This window comes from Zalophus californianus, chromosome 6 (assembly GCF_009762305.2).
Source record: "Zalophus californianus isolate mZalCal1 chromosome 6, mZalCal1.pri.v2, whole genome shotgun sequence".
Taxonomy (NCBI): Eukaryota; Metazoa; Chordata; class Mammalia; order Carnivora; family Otariidae; genus Zalophus; species Zalophus californianus.
In genome coordinates this window covers 73,103,104-73,123,247 of record NC_045600.1, presented here as the reverse complement: position 1 = coordinate 73,123,247, position 20,144 = coordinate 73,103,104, and the positions used below count along the sequence as shown (strand labels likewise).

Here is a 20,144-nt window from a genome sequence, read left to right as displayed (position 1 = left end):
TGTGTTCACTTGTGTTTAATGAAATATCTTTTAAAAGATAGGCTAGAGGTGTTTTCACTTACATAATATATAGGCTAATTCTCTGTACACCCTAGGGTTTCATTTAAATTTAAGATGTGCTTATCTCATTTTTCTTGGAAATAAGCTAAAAAAAGAAAAGACAAGCAAAGCCACATAGTTGTGAAAGGGTAAACAAATATTTAGAGCATGTTAGCCCTAATGATGATAACCTTAAGTGAAATCAAATCTTACCTTGAGAAATAGCTGTCCCAGAGAACCCCCTTCTTGATTACGACGTTCACGTAGTACTAACTGCTAATCACTTTGATCCTATATAGTATAATCAACATTTTAATTCTTTCCATGCACTCGTTTAGTTTGAACCTTACAACAACCCAGTGAGGTAGGTAGCATATTCCCAGCTTACATATAAGAAATCCTGCTGAGAAATAAGGTGCACGAGATTACACACTGTCAAGTGGCAGAGCCAGATTTTGACCTTGAAATCCCAACCACAATACAAACTTTTATTTAAATAAGGAAGAAAAACTATTGTACAAATATTACTCTTCAGGTGCAGCCTACAGAGCCATGGCTGTAGGTGCTTAGCTCTGTAAGGAAGTGCTTCTACAGATTTTTAGGTTTAGAGATGATACCATCTGGATACCTTTGCTTGAACCGGGCAACCACATCTGGGTCTAGTAGGTGGATCCCATCCAGTTGGTTTCCAAGGGTGATCCTGAAGTAAAGATAAAGAAGAGGCAAACCAAAAAATCCTGGAATTAAAAGGCTTAATATTGTTAAAAGATGCTTACCTTTTATTAAGGCTGCCTGTCATCTCATCTAATATTCATGCCAATTCTTTTAAGAAGACCTTAATATTAGAATAGTATTTGGTAGTATGACTGGTTAGGAACTGGGCACAGATTTTGGTGTTAAAATAGGCTGGATCTGTATTACTTAAGGGTTAGTAACAGACAGCTAACCAGGCGTACTTCACAAAGTTGCTGCCAATGAGTATTCTTTGGATAAATAAAATGCTAGCAACATGTCTTCCAAAGCTCTACTAAGAGAATGAAAGATACTGAAACTGTTGACAGATTAAATGGATTCTTAACCACCAGGGGGCAGATTCAATACATCCCATAGAATAACTGAGGAAAATCTTCAGTAGAGACCCTTTAGAGAGCAGTTATTTGGGTCTTAAAACCTGTTGGGTCTCCTCCAGTGAATGTTGCAGAGCCCCATAAAACAGTTTAAATACAAGCTTGGGTGGCTTATGAATCCTCTGAAGCCCATTTTTAAACTACTGAAATATGAGGTAAAGCTCTACCAACAGCCATCCTTGACCATAAACAGGAGGGCTACTATGTTTGCCTTACCAGTTGGGCTGCACATTGTGTGGTCTTCCAAATAACTCAATCTTGCGAGTGCCAGGGGATAGTCTCTCAATCATGCCATAGATTTCATCTGGTTTATGACTGGTAGAACGAACCTAGGAAAGCAAGGCTGTAGTTACTTTTATGTTACCAAAGATTGCAAGTCTAGCCCTTTCCATTTATATTTATGATCAAATGAGAGAACCTGGAACACACCTGACTTGATTAATGTGGAAGGTTTGGATGCCTGGGGAAGCACATACCTCAGCTACGATCACATCGCAATCCAGACCCTGGTTGAAGCCTTGGGGATTTCCTTTGACACCAACCTGCTCAGCACAGAGAACAGATTACCTTATGGAACCCCCAGCATTTGAACTTTTTCTCAGTAAGTCCAACAATTCCTCTTTCTGCTTCACCTATTGAACTGGGCCCCAGTGTTGCTCACCAAGCAGTGTTCCTTCCCGTGGTTCAACCAGTGACCTGTACGGCCTGTCCGAATAATGCGCTGCAGTTGATTTGTCTTCACCCAGATAATTTCATCTACCCGTTCATAACTGTGGGACATAAGGAAGAGAACTAGAGCTTTAATCAGGCTTTCACAGTTGAGGGGTAGTACCATCTACTCTACAGAGGAAAAGGACTCATAGGGAATACTCTGGGAGAAGAGAACACATCTCAACTACAGCAATTACATTTCTATTTCCTTCAATAGAAAGCAACACAATGATCACTACTTACCCCCAGAGGTTCAGACATTCTCTGCCCAATTCCATGGCCCTAAAAAGAAAAGGGTTAAACAGCTGCTTTCATGTCGGTATTTTTTATCCCTTCAAGATACCGAAATGTTTTCAGTAGACATTCAGTGAACATTTACATGCAAGACGCCGTTAGGGCAACAGGATGGATCTAAGAATGAAAACATAAAACAGTATCTATTCTCAATGGCCTTACCTTTCATAAGGAACAGATGTAAAGTTAAATATAATTCAGGTATCATTTGTGTTATATACAGGCATTAGGTCTCAGTAGCAAAAAAGGCTGACATATAGTCATACAGTTAATAGCAGGGCTAGGAAAACCCAGGATTTTATTCCCACCCAGTACTCACTCTGTACTATCTGCCCATACCTACATATCTTTGAACTGCATTACCTGCCTGTGACCCAGAGGAAGAGAAAGCCATCATCCTGCAGTACTGGTATGTTGAGCCTGCGCATCTCATCATCTGTCAGCGTCCCATAGGGCAGCTCCATGTGAATATCCCAGGGTGGGTCAGCCATCACAACTGCAAACTTGCCCAAGATACTGACGTCCAGGTAGCGGATATCACAACAGATCCACTGCATGAGGTGGTATTTGGTCATCTTTCCTTCCTTCACTCTCAGATTCATGGCCCCAGTCCCTCTTTTCCATTTGATTTTCCTATTCCATTATAAATATGTATATCCCACACCATTCCCAATCAGTAAGATAGATTGCTGATTATGCCTGCTTTCCTACATGTATGGCTGCCCTACTCAGATATAAGTACATAAATTGAAGTAAGTTTTCTGAGTGGACAGGTACCTGAGGAGGGAAGAGTCGATCTGCACTGGAGTCACCTCCAACACTCTGTGTAAGAGCAAGCTCTTGGCTAGGTGTATGGTCTTTGCTCCCAGGAGCCTCAGAATCCATGCAAGCATCAATTTCATAGTGAACATACTTGCAGGTATCCATGTGGAAACATGTGTTAAGGAAAGAGCAGTCACCTAATGACTCATCAGTGTGTTTATTGATGATTCGTCTGGGAAGATAAAAAGGGAGAATGAGAATCGAGATGGTGTTCCATAGTTAGATCCCATAGTTCAAGTTCCAAACTATTTCAAAATTTTGTCCTTTATTACCCTCTCCTAATTTTATCTTTAGAGCTTCCTCCAAGAGTTTGCAGAGAAAGGAAGCAGGTAACATGGAAATCCATAATGCACACTAAAGAAGAATTTAATTCCTCTCTGAGCAAAGACAACTTTCTTAGGACAGGAAAAAGGGCTTGCTGGTTAGAGCTGAATGAAACAATGGCCTTAGAGCCCAAGTTCCTATTTCCAAGATCATCCTTCCAGAGAATTTTAACTTTTACTGGGCCTCAGAGACAGAGATGCCTTGCTAATGCAAGAATGGGACATTATTTAAAAAAATCTCATCTGTTTGGGAGTGCAGTCTGTATTCTCTCCCACAGAACACTACTTCTGAAAGTACACCTTCAGAATCTGGAGGTCTAAGACAAATCATTAAAACCATTTAATGACAGGATCAAAGACAGAACCCCAGTGACTGGAAAAATGTGCTGAAAATGAATGAGTGCTTCTGGGAGCCCCACCCCACCTCTCTCCCTCCCAAGACACCTGAAATGCAGCTTGCGGCAGGGCCGGTCAGCATCACTGGCTTTCATGCACTCCTCCTTGGTTCCATAGTCACAGAACTCTTGTACTTGGGCCCGACCTCGTGAGCGAAACTTTTCAACAATGGACTGTTCCTTGGCTGTTGTTGTATTTAATAGCTCTAGGATCTCCTGACTGACCTGTGACAAAAGAAGCCTTAGACTTAAAAGGGTTTGCAGATAAAATGAGCCCTAAGCCACCTCCCTAAATTCTACTTGATAATGTCCTGTTCTAAGAGGTGAATGAGCTAACCTAATACGGGAAAATTGGGAGTTCTAGAAGATTTGTCATGGGTTCAGTACTTTCTTACAGATCTGCATTTGGGATGGAATTAAAATATATGAAGCCTGGTTCCTACTGCTGAGCATTAAGTTAACCTCTCCTCCCCAGGAAAGCAATCCTTCCCACCAAAACCACTTATATTTACATAATCAAGACACAGTAAGTACTAAGCACTTCACTGTTCAGCTGAGTCTATGCAACAGTTCTGTAAGGGAGGGTACTCTGGTTATCCTCACCTTACAGATGAGAAGACCAAGGCTCAAGAGAAGTTAAATTTAACTTGTCCATATTTACACATGTAGAAGTAGCAAATGGGTAAGAATTCATGTGAGTCCATTATTTATATTGAGAACCACAGTTAACTGCCAATTCACATTGTTTAGTAATCCGTTTCCATAATTAATGAATGGTCCATGGTAACTACCTTCCAGTATTGATCTCCATTCATCTCCCTCTGTTCCTATATTTGGGGTCACTTCCGTTTACCTGATGATTCTTCCAATGACAAACATTCTCAAAATCGGGAGTTTCTCAACATTGGCTTTATTGACATTTGGCGGAAGTAGTTCTTTATCATGTGGAGATTATCCTATGATTGTAGGACGCTTAACAGTATCACTTGCCTCTACCCAGTAGATGCCTGTAGCGCGACCCTGTGTTGCGACAACCACAGTGTCTTTATGTGACTGCTAAATGTTCTCCGGGGGAAGGAAGTGGGGAAAAATAATCCCCAGTTGACAACCACTATTCTAAACCCACAATCCTAAGAACTGCTCCTTGCCCTAGTTACGGGTAAATCCCTCCCAACCAAAGCTGTAATTCAAAGTGTATATGTGAGGAGTGCCAGGTTGGCTCAGTTGGTAGAGCATTCAACTCTTGATCTTGGGGTTGTAAGTCTGAGCCCCAAAATGGGTGTAGAGATTATTAAAAATAAAATCTTTAAGGGGCACCTGGGTGGCTCAGTCGTTAAGCATCTGCCTTCAGCTCAGGTCATGATCCCAGGGTCCTGGGATTGAGCTTCACATCAGGCTCCCTGCTCAGCAGGAAGCCTGCTTCTCCCTCTCCCTCTCCCCCTGGTTGTGTTCCCTCTCTCGCTGTGTCTCTCTGTCAAATAAATAAATAAAATCTAAAAATAAAAAAAATAAAATCTTTAAAAAAAACAAAGAAACAAAGTATATGTGTTAAAGCATTTCCATCTACCCCTACCTTCTTACTCTGTTGTTCCTTAGTAGACTGCTGGTTCAGAAGGCTCTCTATCTCCAGATCAACATCTGAGGCAGCATGTTTCCTTGATTTCTTGGTTGGCTCCTTGGCTGCTTCTGATGCTGTAGAGGCCAGGCCAGAGGCCAAAGAGCTAGCAAAGGCAGCTACTGTGGTTGAGTCCTGCTCTGCACGCCGCTTCTGCCCTGTGATAGTCCCTGTTACCTCCCCAGGGCCCTTCTTTTCTGCCACAGCACCCATCATAGCAGAGAGCTTGGAATGATCAGCATAGGTCACAAGAGTGGGATGTGCGTCATCTTGTAAGAGACCTCGTTTTACCTCAATCAACTCCTGAGCTGCAAACTTCTGTAGGAGGCTTTCTACCCCATCTTGAGTGGCAGGGGCATCTGGCTAGGGAAGGAGGAGAGGGAAAGGCAGTAAGACACTGACCATGAACTGAAGCAAAGTAAGTGGTATATCCTAACCCTGTCTTATCAGATCATTACCGTGGAGATGGCAAGACGGATGGACACAGCATCAGTGGGCAATGTTAAGGCCAGATCAGAGAGGTGGTGTAGCAATTTCTTCTCTAACTCGGGGTCTGTAGCTAGTTCAGGAACTGCTGAAGCTGTGCTGGGCTTAGGGCCACCAGAAGTGGGTGCAGTAGGCACTGGGCTGTCACTGCGGAAGGTGGGAGACAGTGCTGCCTCTGGATTTCGTAGATCTAGGAGTGAAGAAAAGTGAAGAAAATGATAAAGGACAAGGACTGTAGGTCTGTCTAGACACTCCTCAGGAGTCAAATTCTCCAACATTCACAGCACATACTTTCATTTCATGAAGAGAATTCTCTGACCAAATTTAGCACTAGATCACCTTTCCTCAATCATACTCAAGCATTCACTGCTTTGCCAAGGTAATCCTGGATTTTCTGAGAACCACTTACCTTTTCTCTACTGAGTAAGAGGTATTTTCCTAATTCCAGTCCCTGCTGTGGTTCAAAGGAAATTAGCAGCATGGTAGATTTAAATGTCCATACCACCTCCCTTCAGTCACTCGAATGACAACCGAAATAATCAACCCAAATTTAGGGGCACCTGGGTGGTTAAGCATCCCAACTCCTTTTAATTTCACCTCAGGTCATGATCTCAAGATCCTGAGTCTGAGCTCCATGGAGGGCTCCAAGCTCAGGGGGGAATCTGCTAAAGAGGCCCCTCCCCCAGCTTGTTTGCACATACATGCTCTCTCTCCAATAGTAAACCTTTAAAAAAATATATTTTAAATAATAACCCAAATTTTAAAGCCAGAAATATTTTCAACAACCTATCAGCTCTTCTGAGGAATGGAGTTTGAATTTTAAAGAATTAAGGCCACTGGACACCAGAGGATATGTAAAATGACAGTGTTGAGGATTAGGACCTTTTTCTTTATTAAAGATTTTGTTTTTAAGTAATCTCTACACCCAACATGGGGCTCAAACTTACAAGCCCAAATCAAGAGTCGTGCACTCTATCGCCTGAGCCAGCCAGGTGTCCCTAGAATGTGACCTCTAACACTCAAACACGAGAATTTTGTAAAACTTTGCAGAAGGGCACCTGGGTGGCTCAATCGTTAAGCGTCTGCCCTCCGCTCGGGTCATGGTCCCAGGGTCCTGGGATCGAGCCCCTCGTCTGGCTCCCTGCTTAGTGGGGAGTCTGCTTCTTCCTCTGCTCCTCCCCCCACTTGTGCTCTCTCACCCACAAATAAAATCTTAAAAAAATAAAATACAAATGAAATATTTAGCTCTGGACTTGTACCAGAATTCTGTTAAATATTATAAGATATAAGTGGGTCATTAGTTTACATTTAGAAATATTTTGGTTACTTAAACATTTTTACTCTAATGGAATTGACTTTAGTAAAATTGGACTCACAAATTCCAAGGAAAATGGAGCTGAACTATATCAAACACCTTGCTGGAACAGTTACATTTTATGAAAATGAGTTACACCCTATTTGGAAAACAGACTCCACAATACCATACTAGCTGGAAATGTTAAATAACTGACAGAACTTGGGCGCCTGGGCGGCTCAGTCGTTAAGCATCTGCCTTCGGCTCAGGTCATGATCCCAGGGTCCTGGGATCAAGCCCCACCATCAGGCTCCCTGCTCCGCGGGAAGCCTGCTTCTCCCTCTCCCACTCCCCCTGCTTGTGTTCCCTCTCTCGCTCTCTCTCTCTCTGTCAAATAACTAAAATCTTTAAAAAAAATAACTGACAGAACTTTGTTCACTTTGCTTATGATTCCTTTATGTTCTGCTAAATCTTAAGAGTAGAACATTTGCCAGATGAACTGATACAAGTTCCTTGTTTTGTTTGGCAAAGAGGTACTGTATATGTGGAGATCCCTGAAGCACTTTCAAGGTTGGGACAAGAAAGAATTCAAGAGCAACGGACCCAAGCTAAAAATATGTAAGAAATATAAGTGACAATTATTATTTAGCTTAATTGGAAGACTACAGGCAAAATTTCTGCACTGAACAGGATTGAATGATGACTGCTGAAGTCCTTGCAATTCAGAGATTCTAGGAGTCTAATAAACTTGAGCTAATTGAGCTAAATACCCCAATTACAATTTACACTGGGATAAAACTGAGATTTTTTTTTTAAATCAGTCAAGTTTTAAAATATTTTGAAGTAACCAAAAACTTATTTCATTAAGCAACTGAAGCACAATCAATAATAAGTATTATTTTTAAGGCAGAAGAAACAAGTACTCTAAAATTAGGATTTCAGGGGCGCCTAGGGGCTCAGTTGGTTAAGCGCCTGCCTTCGGATCAGGCCATGATCTCAGGGTCCTGGGATCGAGCCCCACGTTGGGCTCCCTGCTCAGTGGAGAGCCTGCTTCTCCCTCTCCTGCTTGTGCTATTTCTGTCGCTAAATCTGTCTCTCTCTCTCAAATAAATAAATATCTTTAAAAAAATAAAATTAGGATTTCAGGGATGCCTGGGTGGCTCAGTCAGTTAAGTGTCTGCCTTCGGCTCAGGTCATGACCCCAGGGTCCTGAGATTGAGTCACGCATCAGGCTCCTTGCTCGGCGGGAAGCCCGCTTCTGCCTCCGCCTGCTTCTCCCCCTGCTTGTGCATGCGCGAGCGCTCTCTTTCTGACAAATAAATAAAATCTTAAAAAAAAAAAAAGGATTAGGATTTCAGAATTTCAGGGGGGCGCCTGGGTGGCTCAGTTAAGCAACTTCATTCGGCTCAGGTCATGATCCCAGGGTCCTGGGATGGAGCCCCACCTCAGTCTCCCTGCTCAGCAGGGAGTCTGCTTCTCCCTCTCCCTCTGCCCCTCCCCCCCATGCTCTCATGCACCTGCGCACATGCTCTCTCTCTCTCTCAAATAAATAAAATCTTTAAACTTAGGATTTCAGGCATTACACCCACAAATTGTTTTTTTTATTTTGTTTACTTGACAGAGCGAGCACAAGCAAGGGGAGCTGCAGAGGGAGAGGGAGAAGCAGGCTTCCCACTGAGCAAGGAGCCCGATGCGGGGCTTGATCCCAGGACCCTGGGATCATGACCTGAGCCGAAGGCAGACGCCTATCGACTGAGCCACCCAGGCGACCCCACAAATTGTTCTATATGTTATCTACTGATGTAACTCATTATTATATACTGATATAACTCATTATTCATATATTTATTTGTTTTATACATTATGTACTAATATAACTCATTATATATCTTTAACTCCTACAGTATGCCAAAGGGAGTAAATCATATTAGCTACTGTTAACAGAAAATGGGGCTAAAGGAAGATGTGGGTAAATTTTAAGTCAATACCCAGGATACAGGTCCTCTGTTATGCAGCTCCGAAATTTTTAATATTTTAGGTAAGCCATAAATTATCCGTTACCCCTCCCCCTTAATTCATGTTTAAACTTTGTGCCAGGTACCTTACTTATCTTGCTGCCATTAATATGAGCTTTATTTTGTTTGTTAAAAAATGGCTATGGCACCAGGGTGGCTCAGTAGATTAAGCATCCAACTCTTGGTTTTCGCTCAGGTCATGATCTCATGGGTCATGAGATCGTGCTCAGCAGGGAGTCTGCTAGAAGATTCTCTCCCTCTGCCTCTCCCCCCACTCAATGGCAGGCCCTCTCTCTCTAAATACATCTTTAAAAAAAATAAAGACCTAAAAAAGTAATAATAAAATATCTAAATAAAAATTTTAAAAGGCCTGGGCGCCTGGGTGGCTCAGTTGGTTAAGCGACTGCCTTTGGCTCAGGTCGTGATCCCGGAGTCCTGAGATCGAGTCCCACATCAGGCTCCCTGCTCAGCGGGGAGCCTGCTTCTCCCTCTGACCCTCTCCCTTCTCATACTGTTTCTCTCTCTCTCTCTCTCTCTCTCAAATAAATAAATAAATAAATAAATAAAATCTTAAAAAAAAAAAAAAAGGCCTAAGCTCCCTATAGATAACACCTACTACACCTTTTTTTTAAAACCACCATAAGGGAAAATAAATAAATTAAACAAGCCACTTTAAGGTATGACTGACATGTAAAAAGCTTAATATATTTAACAAATATAACTTTATGAGTTTGGAAATAAGGTTACACACCCATGAAACCATCACTACCATGAAGGCCATAAACCTATTGGGAAAAAAAATGTACTTTAAAAATGCCAAACTAAGGAAGGTCTCCCAGTGATTCTTTGTCCATGGTATTTGCATTCATTAATGATATGGATACATTTTAGTTCACTTAATATCCTTGTCTTTTCTCCCTGAGCTTTGTAGTAAACAATTAAGTATCAGATTTCACTAATGCTATAAAAATCAAGAGGTAGTAAGAAAATTTTTATTTCCTGCAGGAAAAGAATGGAATCATCTAAATTATTAGCAAGCCTTTGGTTATTCTTACCTGGAAACTTGATTAATAAACTAAGAGAGTATGTCTCACGTTTTCCTAAGAATCCTGATGCTCAAAAAAATAGATTCTTTGGAATAACCAAAATAATTCAAAGAAAGAACAGTGATAGGCTGGTTTATTTTGTGTTTTATCTCTATCTACTCCCACAGTACCACATGGGCCAGCCAAAGCTCTGAGCCAGAAGACAATACATTTTTTTTTTAAGATTTTATTTATTTATTTGACAGAGAGAGACACAGCAAGAGAGGGAACACAAGCAGGGGGAGTGGGAGAGGGAGAAGCAGGCTTCCTGCTGAGCAGGGAGCCCTATGCAGGGCTCGATCCGGATCATGACCTGAGGCAAAGCCATCCAGGCGCCCAACAATACGTTTAAGCACAACCTTAAAAATATTTTTATAAGTCCTAACCATATTCTTTAGGCAGATGTACTAGGAATCTTAACCATATTTTAAGTGGGTCAAGAGATTAAGTCAAGAGATATTTATATCCAAAAAAAAAAGTATTTACATTCAAGGGAGAATACAATCTTGTTGTCAAAATTATTAAACATGCTTAGCATGAAACTGAAGTATCGACACTCTAAGTTAGGTTTGCACATGGCACAAAGTCTGGTTAATACCAAAGTGTGGTTATTACCATGGAAAAGTGAAATGGAACTTAAAATTGACTACTAATTAATCTCCGATCATAGGACTTGTACTTCTTCTTCCTCTACTTGCCCTGCCCTCTTAACTTCTCTTTAATTATCTAAGTCCTATGTAGCCATCAAGATCAAATCACAAGTGCTAACTCATGTTGCCTTTGCAAATAAAGCCAACTCTTGTTACTTTTCCCTTCCCTGTCTATACTTATTGTGGATTCATTCATTCAGCATTTTACATATATCATATCATAGTTCTGAATTTTTTATAAGCATCTGAATTATTTTATAAGCATCAATCCTTTATCCCCCCTAAATTTTAAACTCCCTGAGAGCTGAGACAGTATGTCACTTATCTTTGTCCATTTTTTGTTAGGCACACTGTAAATACTTAACAGATGTTTGTTTATTATGGTGTCAAAGTCCTGACAGAACATCTAGGTTCCAGGGGCCAGAACATGAGCACATGGACCTGATATGTACCAAGACAAGATTTAGAGATGGACTCCAGGATATTAATAAACACTGGAACTACCACAAGGATGGTATGGATTCACTATCCTTGTAGATCTTTATAACTTATTTGTTTTAAATAATCCAGGGCTTGTGCTGGGGATAGGGGTAGATAAAACTGGACAATCATTTGAGGTTCCTTCAAGTTTTGTGACACAGAGGGCAACGGGAGGGGAGAAAAAGTTTAAAAACATAAAACAAATATTTTCAGGTTTCTGCTTGGGACGTAGATGGCTAAGACAATGCCATTTCTTCTACTCATTTAGCAACTCTGTAAGGGTCCCTGAGCTGGTCACTGTGGATACAAAGGTTCGGTCCGTGCTCTCATGGTGGCTACAGTGGCAAAGAAACGACCACTACAAAGCAGTCGCTATAACGGAAGAACAAAGCGCCATAGGAGCAAAAAAAGGGGGGGGGCTTAACTGTTTCAAGGGATGGGGGGCTAGGAGGCCTAGCAAAGGCAACGTTCGCGCAGACTTAAAGAGGAGTCTGCCAAGCGGACGAGGGTGGGGTGGGGTGGTGGGGACCAGGCTTCTGTCTCGAGAATGTGAACTGGAGGAACCAAGGCCCGAGGTGGAACGGAACTACGACTACGTACAGGAGGACGAAGGGTCTGTGTGCTGAGGGTGAAGAGGAGAGTACTGATGTACCAGGTATTAAAGAAATGACCGCTTGGGAAAGGGTGCTGACTTGGGAGGTCTTTTTCTCCAGGGTTCCCTCCCGCCCTCCCTGGCTAAACCTCGGCCCGGACAGCCCCGCGCCTCACCCAAGTGCCCCGAGTCCTGCTTCCGCCTCCGCTGCAGCCTCTCTCGCAGCGAGTCCAGCTGCTTTTTGTGGGCCTGGATAGAACTCCACGTGTCCGACATCCTAGTCTCTCAGCCGGGACACGTCTCGAATCAGGCGCGGTGGACTAGCACCTCCCAGCCCCAGCAGCAGGAAATCTCCAATTCTCCCGCGGACACCCCCAGGCTAACCGGAAAGAGTTCCGGGTAATGCGCTAGCCGGGAAGTCATTTTCCGTTTCCCGCTCGCTTTGAAGCTCAAATGAGAGCCACCTTAGGTGTTGGCAGGATGGCGGAAATATTTTTAATAGGAGCTCCCCCGTTCTTCCGGGCGCGGTGAAGCTGTGGTTTCCATATTAGTGCCTGGCAGAACAGCCATGTTGCTTATAGAGGCGCATGCGGCCATGTTGAATGTAAGGAGTTGACCCAAGGTGTTAAGACAGCACTAATAGAGCAGCAAGTGTAGTACAGATTTTTATTTATTTTGCAAAGATTTTATTTTTAAGTAATCTCTACACCCCATATGGGGCTTGAACTCACCACATGGAGATCAAGAGTTGTATGCTCCACTGACTGAGCCAGTGAGGTGCCCCAGTGGTACAGATTTTTAAAATGAAAGACAACTAATTCCTTTTGACAGTTAGATACTAACATACCTTTTCCGCTGTAGATGTTGCCGTTTTATGTTTTCATGCATTTATTTATAAAGATACAGCTATTAGGCTGCGCCTGGTGGGCTTAGTCATTAAGCTTCTGCCTTCAGCTCAGGTCATGATCCCAGGGTCCTGGAATCCGGCCCTGCGTGGGGAATCCCTGCTCTGCAGGAAGCCTGCTTCTCCCTCTCCCCCTGCTTGTGTTCCTTCTCTCGCTGTCTCTCTCTGTGTCAAATAAATAAAATCTTAAAAAAAAAAAAGATACAGCTATTACGTTGGTTTACAGTCTATGGGTGTGTGCCTGGAGGTGCCCTTCTTTGAAAGAGAAGGAGGACTGGGCTCCTGGGTAGCTCAATTGGTTAAGCATCTGCCTTAGGTTCAGGTCATGATGCCAGGGTCCTGGTGTCTAGCCACATGGCTGGGTCCCTGTTCAACAGGGTGTCTGCTTCTCCCTTTCCCTCTCTCTCTGTCTCCCCCCCCCACCACCACCTGCCCCTCTCTCAATTTTTTTTAAAAACCACATTTATTTAAAAAAGAAAAAGAGGGGCGCCTGGGTGGCTCAGTTGGTTAAGCGACTGCCTTCGACTCAGGTCATGATCCTGGAGTCCCGGGATCGAGTCCCACATCGGGCTCCCTGCTCAGCAGGAAGTCTGCTTCTCCCTCTGACCCTCTTCCTTCTCGTGCTCTCTATCTCTCATTCTCTCTCTCTCAAATAAATAAATAAAATCTTTAAAAAAATAATAATAAAAAAGAAAAAGAGGAGGACTGATGGTGCACAGATATCTTTTTTGTTGTTGTTGTTAAGATTTTATTTGGGGACACCTGGGAGGCTCAGTGGGTTGAGCATCTGCCTCCCCAGCCCCGGGTCCTGGGATCAAGGGGTGGAGCCGACTTAAAATAAAAAGGTTCAGGCTTGAATTGACAGCTATGGCTTCAACAGATGAAGCTATAGGAGAAAATTCCAGGCTGAGGACATGATAAAAAAAAAAAAAGATCTAGAGTTAGGAAATTATGATGTATGTCCTGCCAATCCAGATTGGTTTGCAAAACAAAGAGAATTACATTAGAGAATTTAGGAGGTCATTTATGTTTCCATATTTGAGGCCAGATGGAAAAGGGTACATGTTACCTTAGTAAAGAAGTTGGAATTTATTCAGAATACAGCAGGGAACACTTTAGGGTTTGGGAATAGGCAGCTCTTTAAAGATTAATCTAGTGTTCTAGTTGGATTGAGATGGGGAGGAAAGAGAGTTTAGAGACAGGGAAAATAGTAGCCTTTTTTTTTTTTTTAAGTAGGCTCTATGCCCAAGGTGGGGCTTGAACCCAAAACCCCTTGGGGTGCCTGGGTGGTTCAGTCGGTTAAGTGTCTGCCTTCAGCTCAGGTCATGATCCCAGTGTCCCGAGATAGAGCCCTGCATGGGGTTCCGTGCTCAGCGGGGAGTCTGCTTCTCCCTCTCCCTCTGCCTCCCTGCCTGCCTGCCTGCCTACTTGTGATCTCTATCTCTCTCTCTGTCAAATAAATAAATAAAATCTTTAAAAAAAAAACAACTATTAAAGGGTCACATGCTCTACCAGTAGAGCCCACAAAGCACCCAAGTTAGTAGCTTATTTCAACCGGTGTTTGGTGATAGGGCCTTTAATTAACTCAGAAGCTGGTTATGGATAGTAATGGAAAGGAATGGGTGAATATGAGAAGTGGGGGCTATTGAGAAGAAAGATGTATGTGTATTGGAATGTAGCAGTTTCATCCATTTATTCAGCAAAGATTTAGTAGTGATCAAAATATTCATTTCCAAACTTTTTTCTCAATTTAATATACTTACTAGGCAATTTACACCATCTTTTGAGATGTGTAACTTTGTGTGTTTGTTTGTTTGTTTGTTGAGATGCATGACTTTATATGTGAGCCTTCAAGCAGAGGACACAGAAATGTATAGGGGCTCATATGAGTATCTCTGGATATTTAATTCTCAGGATTATACCTAATTAAAAGGGAAAATGCTATCTTCCTCAGCTGAAATACTCTTGGAAAAGTTGGCTGATACGAGATCATGGAACTACTCAAGGGGACTGCTCTACCTAAGGGTTTTGGCTTCCTTTAAGGACCTGGGTCTAGCAACTGCCAAGAAAGTGGACAAGGGATGCTTTTGTACTTTCGTTTGGGATGTATCCTGTGTGGCCCTATGTTTAGACACATGTATCATTCCTGAAGTAAGATAATACCATTAATGCTATATTACAGATTTTTTTTTTTTTATCTGACAGAGAGAGAGAGAGCATAAGCAGAGGGAGGGAAAGAAGCAGGCTTCCCGGTAAGCAGGGAGCCCAACCTGGGGCTCAATCCCAGGACCCTGGGATCATGACCTGAGCTGAAGGCAGACACTTGACTGAGCCACCCAGGCACACCTATATTATAGAATTGTTAAGGGGCGCCTGGGTGGCTCAGTTTGGTGTCTGCCTTCAGCTTGGGTTGTGGTCTCAGGGTCCTGGGACCCAGCCCGCATTGGGCTCCCTACCCAGTGGGGAGTCTGCTTCTCCTTCTCACTCTCCCTCTGTGATCTCTCTCAAATAAATAAATAAATAAATAAAATACTTTAAAAAACCCCAAAACCTAAAATCCATTAAAAAAATTGTTAAGAGTTCATTGTTCACAAATCTGAATCCCTCACTTGTTATAAGATCACTTTCTTTCAAGATCCTTAACATATAGAAATAAAATACATGGAAATCATATAGCAGTTAAGTTAAATAGTCTCGGGGGAGAAAAGAGTATTGGACATAGCCTTGTAGAAGAAAGGAGTTGATTCATCTTGAAGATGGAATTCCATAGGTTAAACCCCTAAACAATATAAGCATTTTTGTCTAGGAAAGGAAGGATTTTCTAGTGGAAGAGATTCAGTCTCTGGTAGAATTCAAGATATCTAAGGCCTGTATTGCCTCCCCTTACCTACAGAAGAAGCCAAAGAAGTAGCACCAATATTCCTGAAAGTCAACCAAATCAAGGGCAGCTTCCAGAAGTCTTTGCTTTCACATTCACTTTGGGTAAATTATTACAGTAGTAAATCAGGCAAATTTTAGGAGCATAGGAGGGCCACTCAGCATGCTCTGCTTATAGGGGGATTCTTTCTAGACTCCTCATGACCAGTTTTCTGCCCACTCTTAGCCAGTCTGCATACAATCCTGAGCAGTGCATAGGGAAAGGAACCTCACCCAAACCTCTTCTAGTCAAGACAGAGTGCAAGCCTAGTTGTGAGCAGATGAGTGCTGTATGCACTACATTTCTTAACTTTTCTTCATATCTGCTGTGGTAGATTGTTTCTAGAGTTAGTCACAGTGCTTCCCATCCCATATGCCTTTATGCAGGGTGACTTTGCCACTCTTCCTTTTAAGAGGTAAAGCTTATTTTCTTTCCTCTTGGATCTGAGCAGGCCTTTTGACTAGTTCGGCCAACAGAATGTAGCAGAAGTGATATTCTTTGAGTTTCAGAGCCTAGGCCTTAAGAGCCTTGCAGCTTGCACTCCTTTTACCTTCTTGGAGACCTGGGTCATCATGGGAGGCCACTCTCTCTCTCTCAGAGAGAAAGAGAGATATCCTAGAGATTGAAAGATTTGAAAGGGAAAGGGGCCCACAGGATGACAAGACAATAAAGAAAGAGGCCCCAACAATCCAGCCACTCAGCTGAAGGGCCAAAAGTGAATGAAGCCATCTTGGATCCTCCAGCCCAAATCAGAGTTGCCCAAGTGAGCTCAACCCTCACTACATGGAACATAGACAAGACATCCTATCTGAGACCTGCCTAGACACCTCATGGAATCATAGGCAACTATATAATTATTGTTTAAGAGACTAAGTATTGGGATGGTTTGTTGCATAATAATGGATTACTGAAACACCCACAATACTGACCAAATACTACTGTACTTCTTACTTGTTCTTTAGTCAAATGGTTTTTTCCTTAAGTTTTTTTCTTTCTTTTTTTTTTTAAGATTTTATTTGTTTGACAGAGAGAGAGATAGCGAGAGCAGGAATACAAGTAGGGGGAGTGGGAGAGGGAGATGCAGGCTTCCCACTGAGCAGAGAGCCTGATGTGGGGCCCGATCCCAGGATGCTGGGATCATGACCTGAGCTGAAGGCAGATGCTTAATGACTGAGCCACCCAGGTACCCCCTTAAGTTTTTTTTCTTACCCAATTTTTATTTTACGATCAAAAGCAAAATGTCCACTGGGGATAGCCAATCTGTTATTAAATTAAGCATTAGAGGGGCGCCTGGCTGGCTCAGTCAGAAGAACATGCGACTCTTGATCTCAGGGATATGAGTTCAAGCCCCACGTTGGATGTAGAGATTAGTTTTAAAAAAATCTCAAAAAAATAAGAGGTGCCTGGGTGGCTCAGTCGGTTGGGCATCTGGCTCTTGATTTTGGCTCAGGTCATGATCTCAGAGTCCTGGGATCGAGCCGGAGTCAGGCTCCCTGATCAGCGAGTAGTCTGCTTGTTTCCCTCGCCCTCTGCCCTTCCACCCTGCTTATGCTCTCTTTCTCAAATAAACCTTTTTTTTAAAAAAACATTTTATTTATTTATTTGACACAGAGAGAGAGATAGGGAGAGCAGGAACACAAGCAGGGGGAGTGGGAGAGGGAGAAGCAGGTTTCCCGCGGAGCAGGGAACCCGATGCGGGGCTTGATCCCAGGACCCTGGGATCATGACCTGAGCCGAAGGCAGACGCTTAATGACTGAGCCACCCAGGCGCCCCTAAATAAATAAATCTTAAAAAGTTAAACTGGGCCCCTAAATAAATAAATCTTAAAAAGTTAAACTGGGCCCCTAAATAAATAAATCTTAAAAAGTTAAACTGGGGCGCCTGGGTGGCTCAGTCATTAAGCGTCTGCCTTCGGCTCAGGTCATGATCCCAGGGTCCTGGGATCAGGCCCCGCATCAGGTTCCCTGCTCCGCGGGAAACCTGCTTCTCCCTCTCCCACTCCCCCTGCTTGTGTTCCCTCTCTCACTGTGTCTCTCTGCCAGATAAATAAATAAAATCTTAAAAAAAAAAAAGTTAAACGTTAGAAAAAAACAAGGAGAAGAAAAGTCAAAGTTGGGTCTAATTGAGAGTAATACTAGTGAAGTCTGTCTTGCTGGTCAGGAGACACCCACTCCTTGGTTTACTAACAAGTTCCAGTAATGATAACCAGAGCCTCAGTAGTAGGAGTTTGTGAAAGATGAAAATGTGCCAATAGAATCTAGGCCTTTTTCATGAGTAATACAGGTTGAAAACTCCGAGAACCAGATGGAAGGCAGAATTAAGATTCCAAAAGTTTTAATGGGGAGTAACACCTGTAAAAGGAAAAGGGGGTAAAATGAGTTTGGAGCAGGAAGAACTGTCAGACTATGAGGCAGACCTGACCATCTCTGCCAGTCCAATGGGGACTTCCAGAGTAAAAACGCTCATTAGAGTGCCATGTTTCATGGAAATGCCTAAGCTCCTGTACCACTCACCATCTTTGCTCAGTCTTTGGCCAGAGCTGAAGAGTGGAGCAGTTGAAGGATGTCAGTGAATCAGGCTTCTTGCAGCTAGGTAGCCAGTTCTTCCTTAAAGGGGAACCTCTAAAGCAGCACATCTCTGTATCTGCCAAAGGGGACTTGGCATATCTTACATAGTTCTTAAATGATAACTGCATTGGTCCTTAGGTTGTTGAATGAATTATTAATATATTTGAGTGGTTATTATGAAAGTTGAATTCAAGAGAATTGTACACCCTCTCCCCCTTCTCCATCTTTGCATTATGAGTTATTTCCCTCTCTGGGAACCTGCAGGCCATTGTTTGCGTCTATCATAGTATTTACTACCACACCACCATATAAAAATGTTTATATTTTTCTTCATCTTAGACTGAGCTCCCATAGGGGCAGAAGTGTCTTACTTACTTTTGGACCTGCCCAACACTTGGTCTCTGAAACAAAATAAATCCTCAGAAATTAACTGAATGAATGAGCAAATCTGCCTTTTAATAGTGATGCTTTGCATCCATCCAGTTTGAACTGGATCCACTATATTTATTTGTTTTGCAAGCCACATTTATTTACATTCTCGTTCCAGCAAGTTAAGAGTTCATTCACCTTCTGAAAAGATGATCAAATGAAAAGTGATTGAGAGTGAGAAATGGGACGCTGAAGGTGGGGATTGGAGGGGCTATAAGAAGGAAGAAACTAAAGGCTCTAAGAGACAGAATAAATTAAAGGTGACGAGAGAAAAGAAAAAAAAAATTAAAGCTGTCAGATAAGAGAGGTCAACGAAGAAGAAAAAGCAGGGCAGGAGAATAAAAAGAATAAAAAGGAGACAGAAGGGAAAATAAAGTAGAGCAATGAAGGGGTGTGGGGAGTGAGGCGCAGTGCAGACCTGCCTAAGGAAGTATCCATGAGTCAAAGCCTTACCAACAGCTGTTACCATAATGGGAACTGACATATAAAGAGAGGGCAAGTCTACTTTAATTATTTAAACGGCATTATCCATGTCCAGTGGGGGTAGGGGAGGTAAATAGAATAGGATTGGTGACCTACCTCCTTCCATAGGCTGAAAGGAGAAAAAGATTTACAAAGCTTTGCTAGGAATTAGAGGCAGAAGCTGTTTCTTCCCCAGTTGACTTCACAAGATTCCCACATATTCCTGTTCACCAAGACCTTTTAAAGGGGACCGGTACTGCTCTAGTGGGGGCAACTAGAATCAAACGTTGGTTCTTTACTTTGAATTGAGCCAAGAATAGGTTTACTCACCTCCTCCTTTTGGTCTTCCAGCCAGCCAGCCAGTCTCACATCAGGAGTCTTAAATGGTGTAGCAGGAAACAAGCACTGTCCCTGCTCACTGGGTTCCTTAATCCAAGTTTGCCACTAATTGGCTGAGTGACTTTGGGCAAACCATTTTACCAGCCCCATCCATGTAGCACTAACATTCAGTCACATTATAAAAAAATTCTGGGGACTGTTCTCTAAAAAAACAAGGTCTTAGAGTCAAATCTAAACCTCACCAAGTTGTGGAGAGACAAGGTAAAAAATGTGTATGTTTCATTTCACACCGCCACTCCTCACGTACTTCCTCTGCTAAGAATCTTCCTTTAAATTATCCCGCTGGTAGAAATTATTAGTGTTGAATTACTTTTTTTCCTGTTTATAACATCAGATCTCAAGGATCATAAAGATTTATTCATCTTGGTTCTGCAGATTAACTGATGTCAGGTAGGCTAGCCTGGGGTTCAGGAAAGACAAAGAAACAGCTTCTAACCTCCAACAAAACAAACAAACAAAAAAAGCCTGGTGGTGGAAAGTTCTAGGCAAAGAAAAAATCTAGACAATGACTGCACACAATGGACAAATCCTTTACTT

The 20,144-nt window shown here is 42.5% G+C and overlaps 1 protein-coding gene across 1 annotated transcript; it reads right to left on the bottom strand.

Annotated features, from left to right (window-relative positions):
* Window positions 1-513: 513 nt before the first annotated feature.
* METTL3 (methyltransferase like 3) lies at window positions 514-12,423 on the bottom strand. Its single transcript, XM_027572750.1, has 11 exons — window positions 12,105-12,423; window positions 5,785-6,002; window positions 5,285-5,689; window positions 3,761-3,936; window positions 2,949-3,165; window positions 2,535-2,722; window positions 2,121-2,159; window positions 1,828-1,936; window positions 1,643-1,708; window positions 1,383-1,495; window positions 514-739 (listed from the first exon to the last, which is right to left on the bottom strand). Exons 1-11 carry the CDS (start codon window positions 12,202-12,204, stop codon window positions 628-630), a joined length of 1,743 nt encoding a protein of 580 aa, XP_027428551.1. The 5' UTR covers window positions 12,205-12,423; the 3' UTR covers window positions 514-627.
* Window positions 12,424-20,144: the final 7,721 nt, after the last annotated feature.

What these genes read in the sequence shown, in the direction of transcription:
- METTL3 (XM_027572750.1), bottom strand. Translation starts at nt 12,204, where the DNA reads ATGTCGGACACGTGGAGTTCTATCCAGGCCCACAAAAAGCAGCTGGAC. An exon ending in TGCCGCAAGCTGCATTTCAG is followed by an intron (nt 3,166 to 3,760) that starts GTGTCTTGGGAG and finishes TTATCTTCCCAG; the next exon opens with ACGAATCATCAATAAACACA. An exon ending in ACGGGAAGGAACACTGCTTG is followed by an intron (nt 1,709 to 1,827) that starts GTGAGCAACACT and finishes TGTGCTGAGCAG; the next exon opens with GTTGGTGTCAAAGGAAATCC.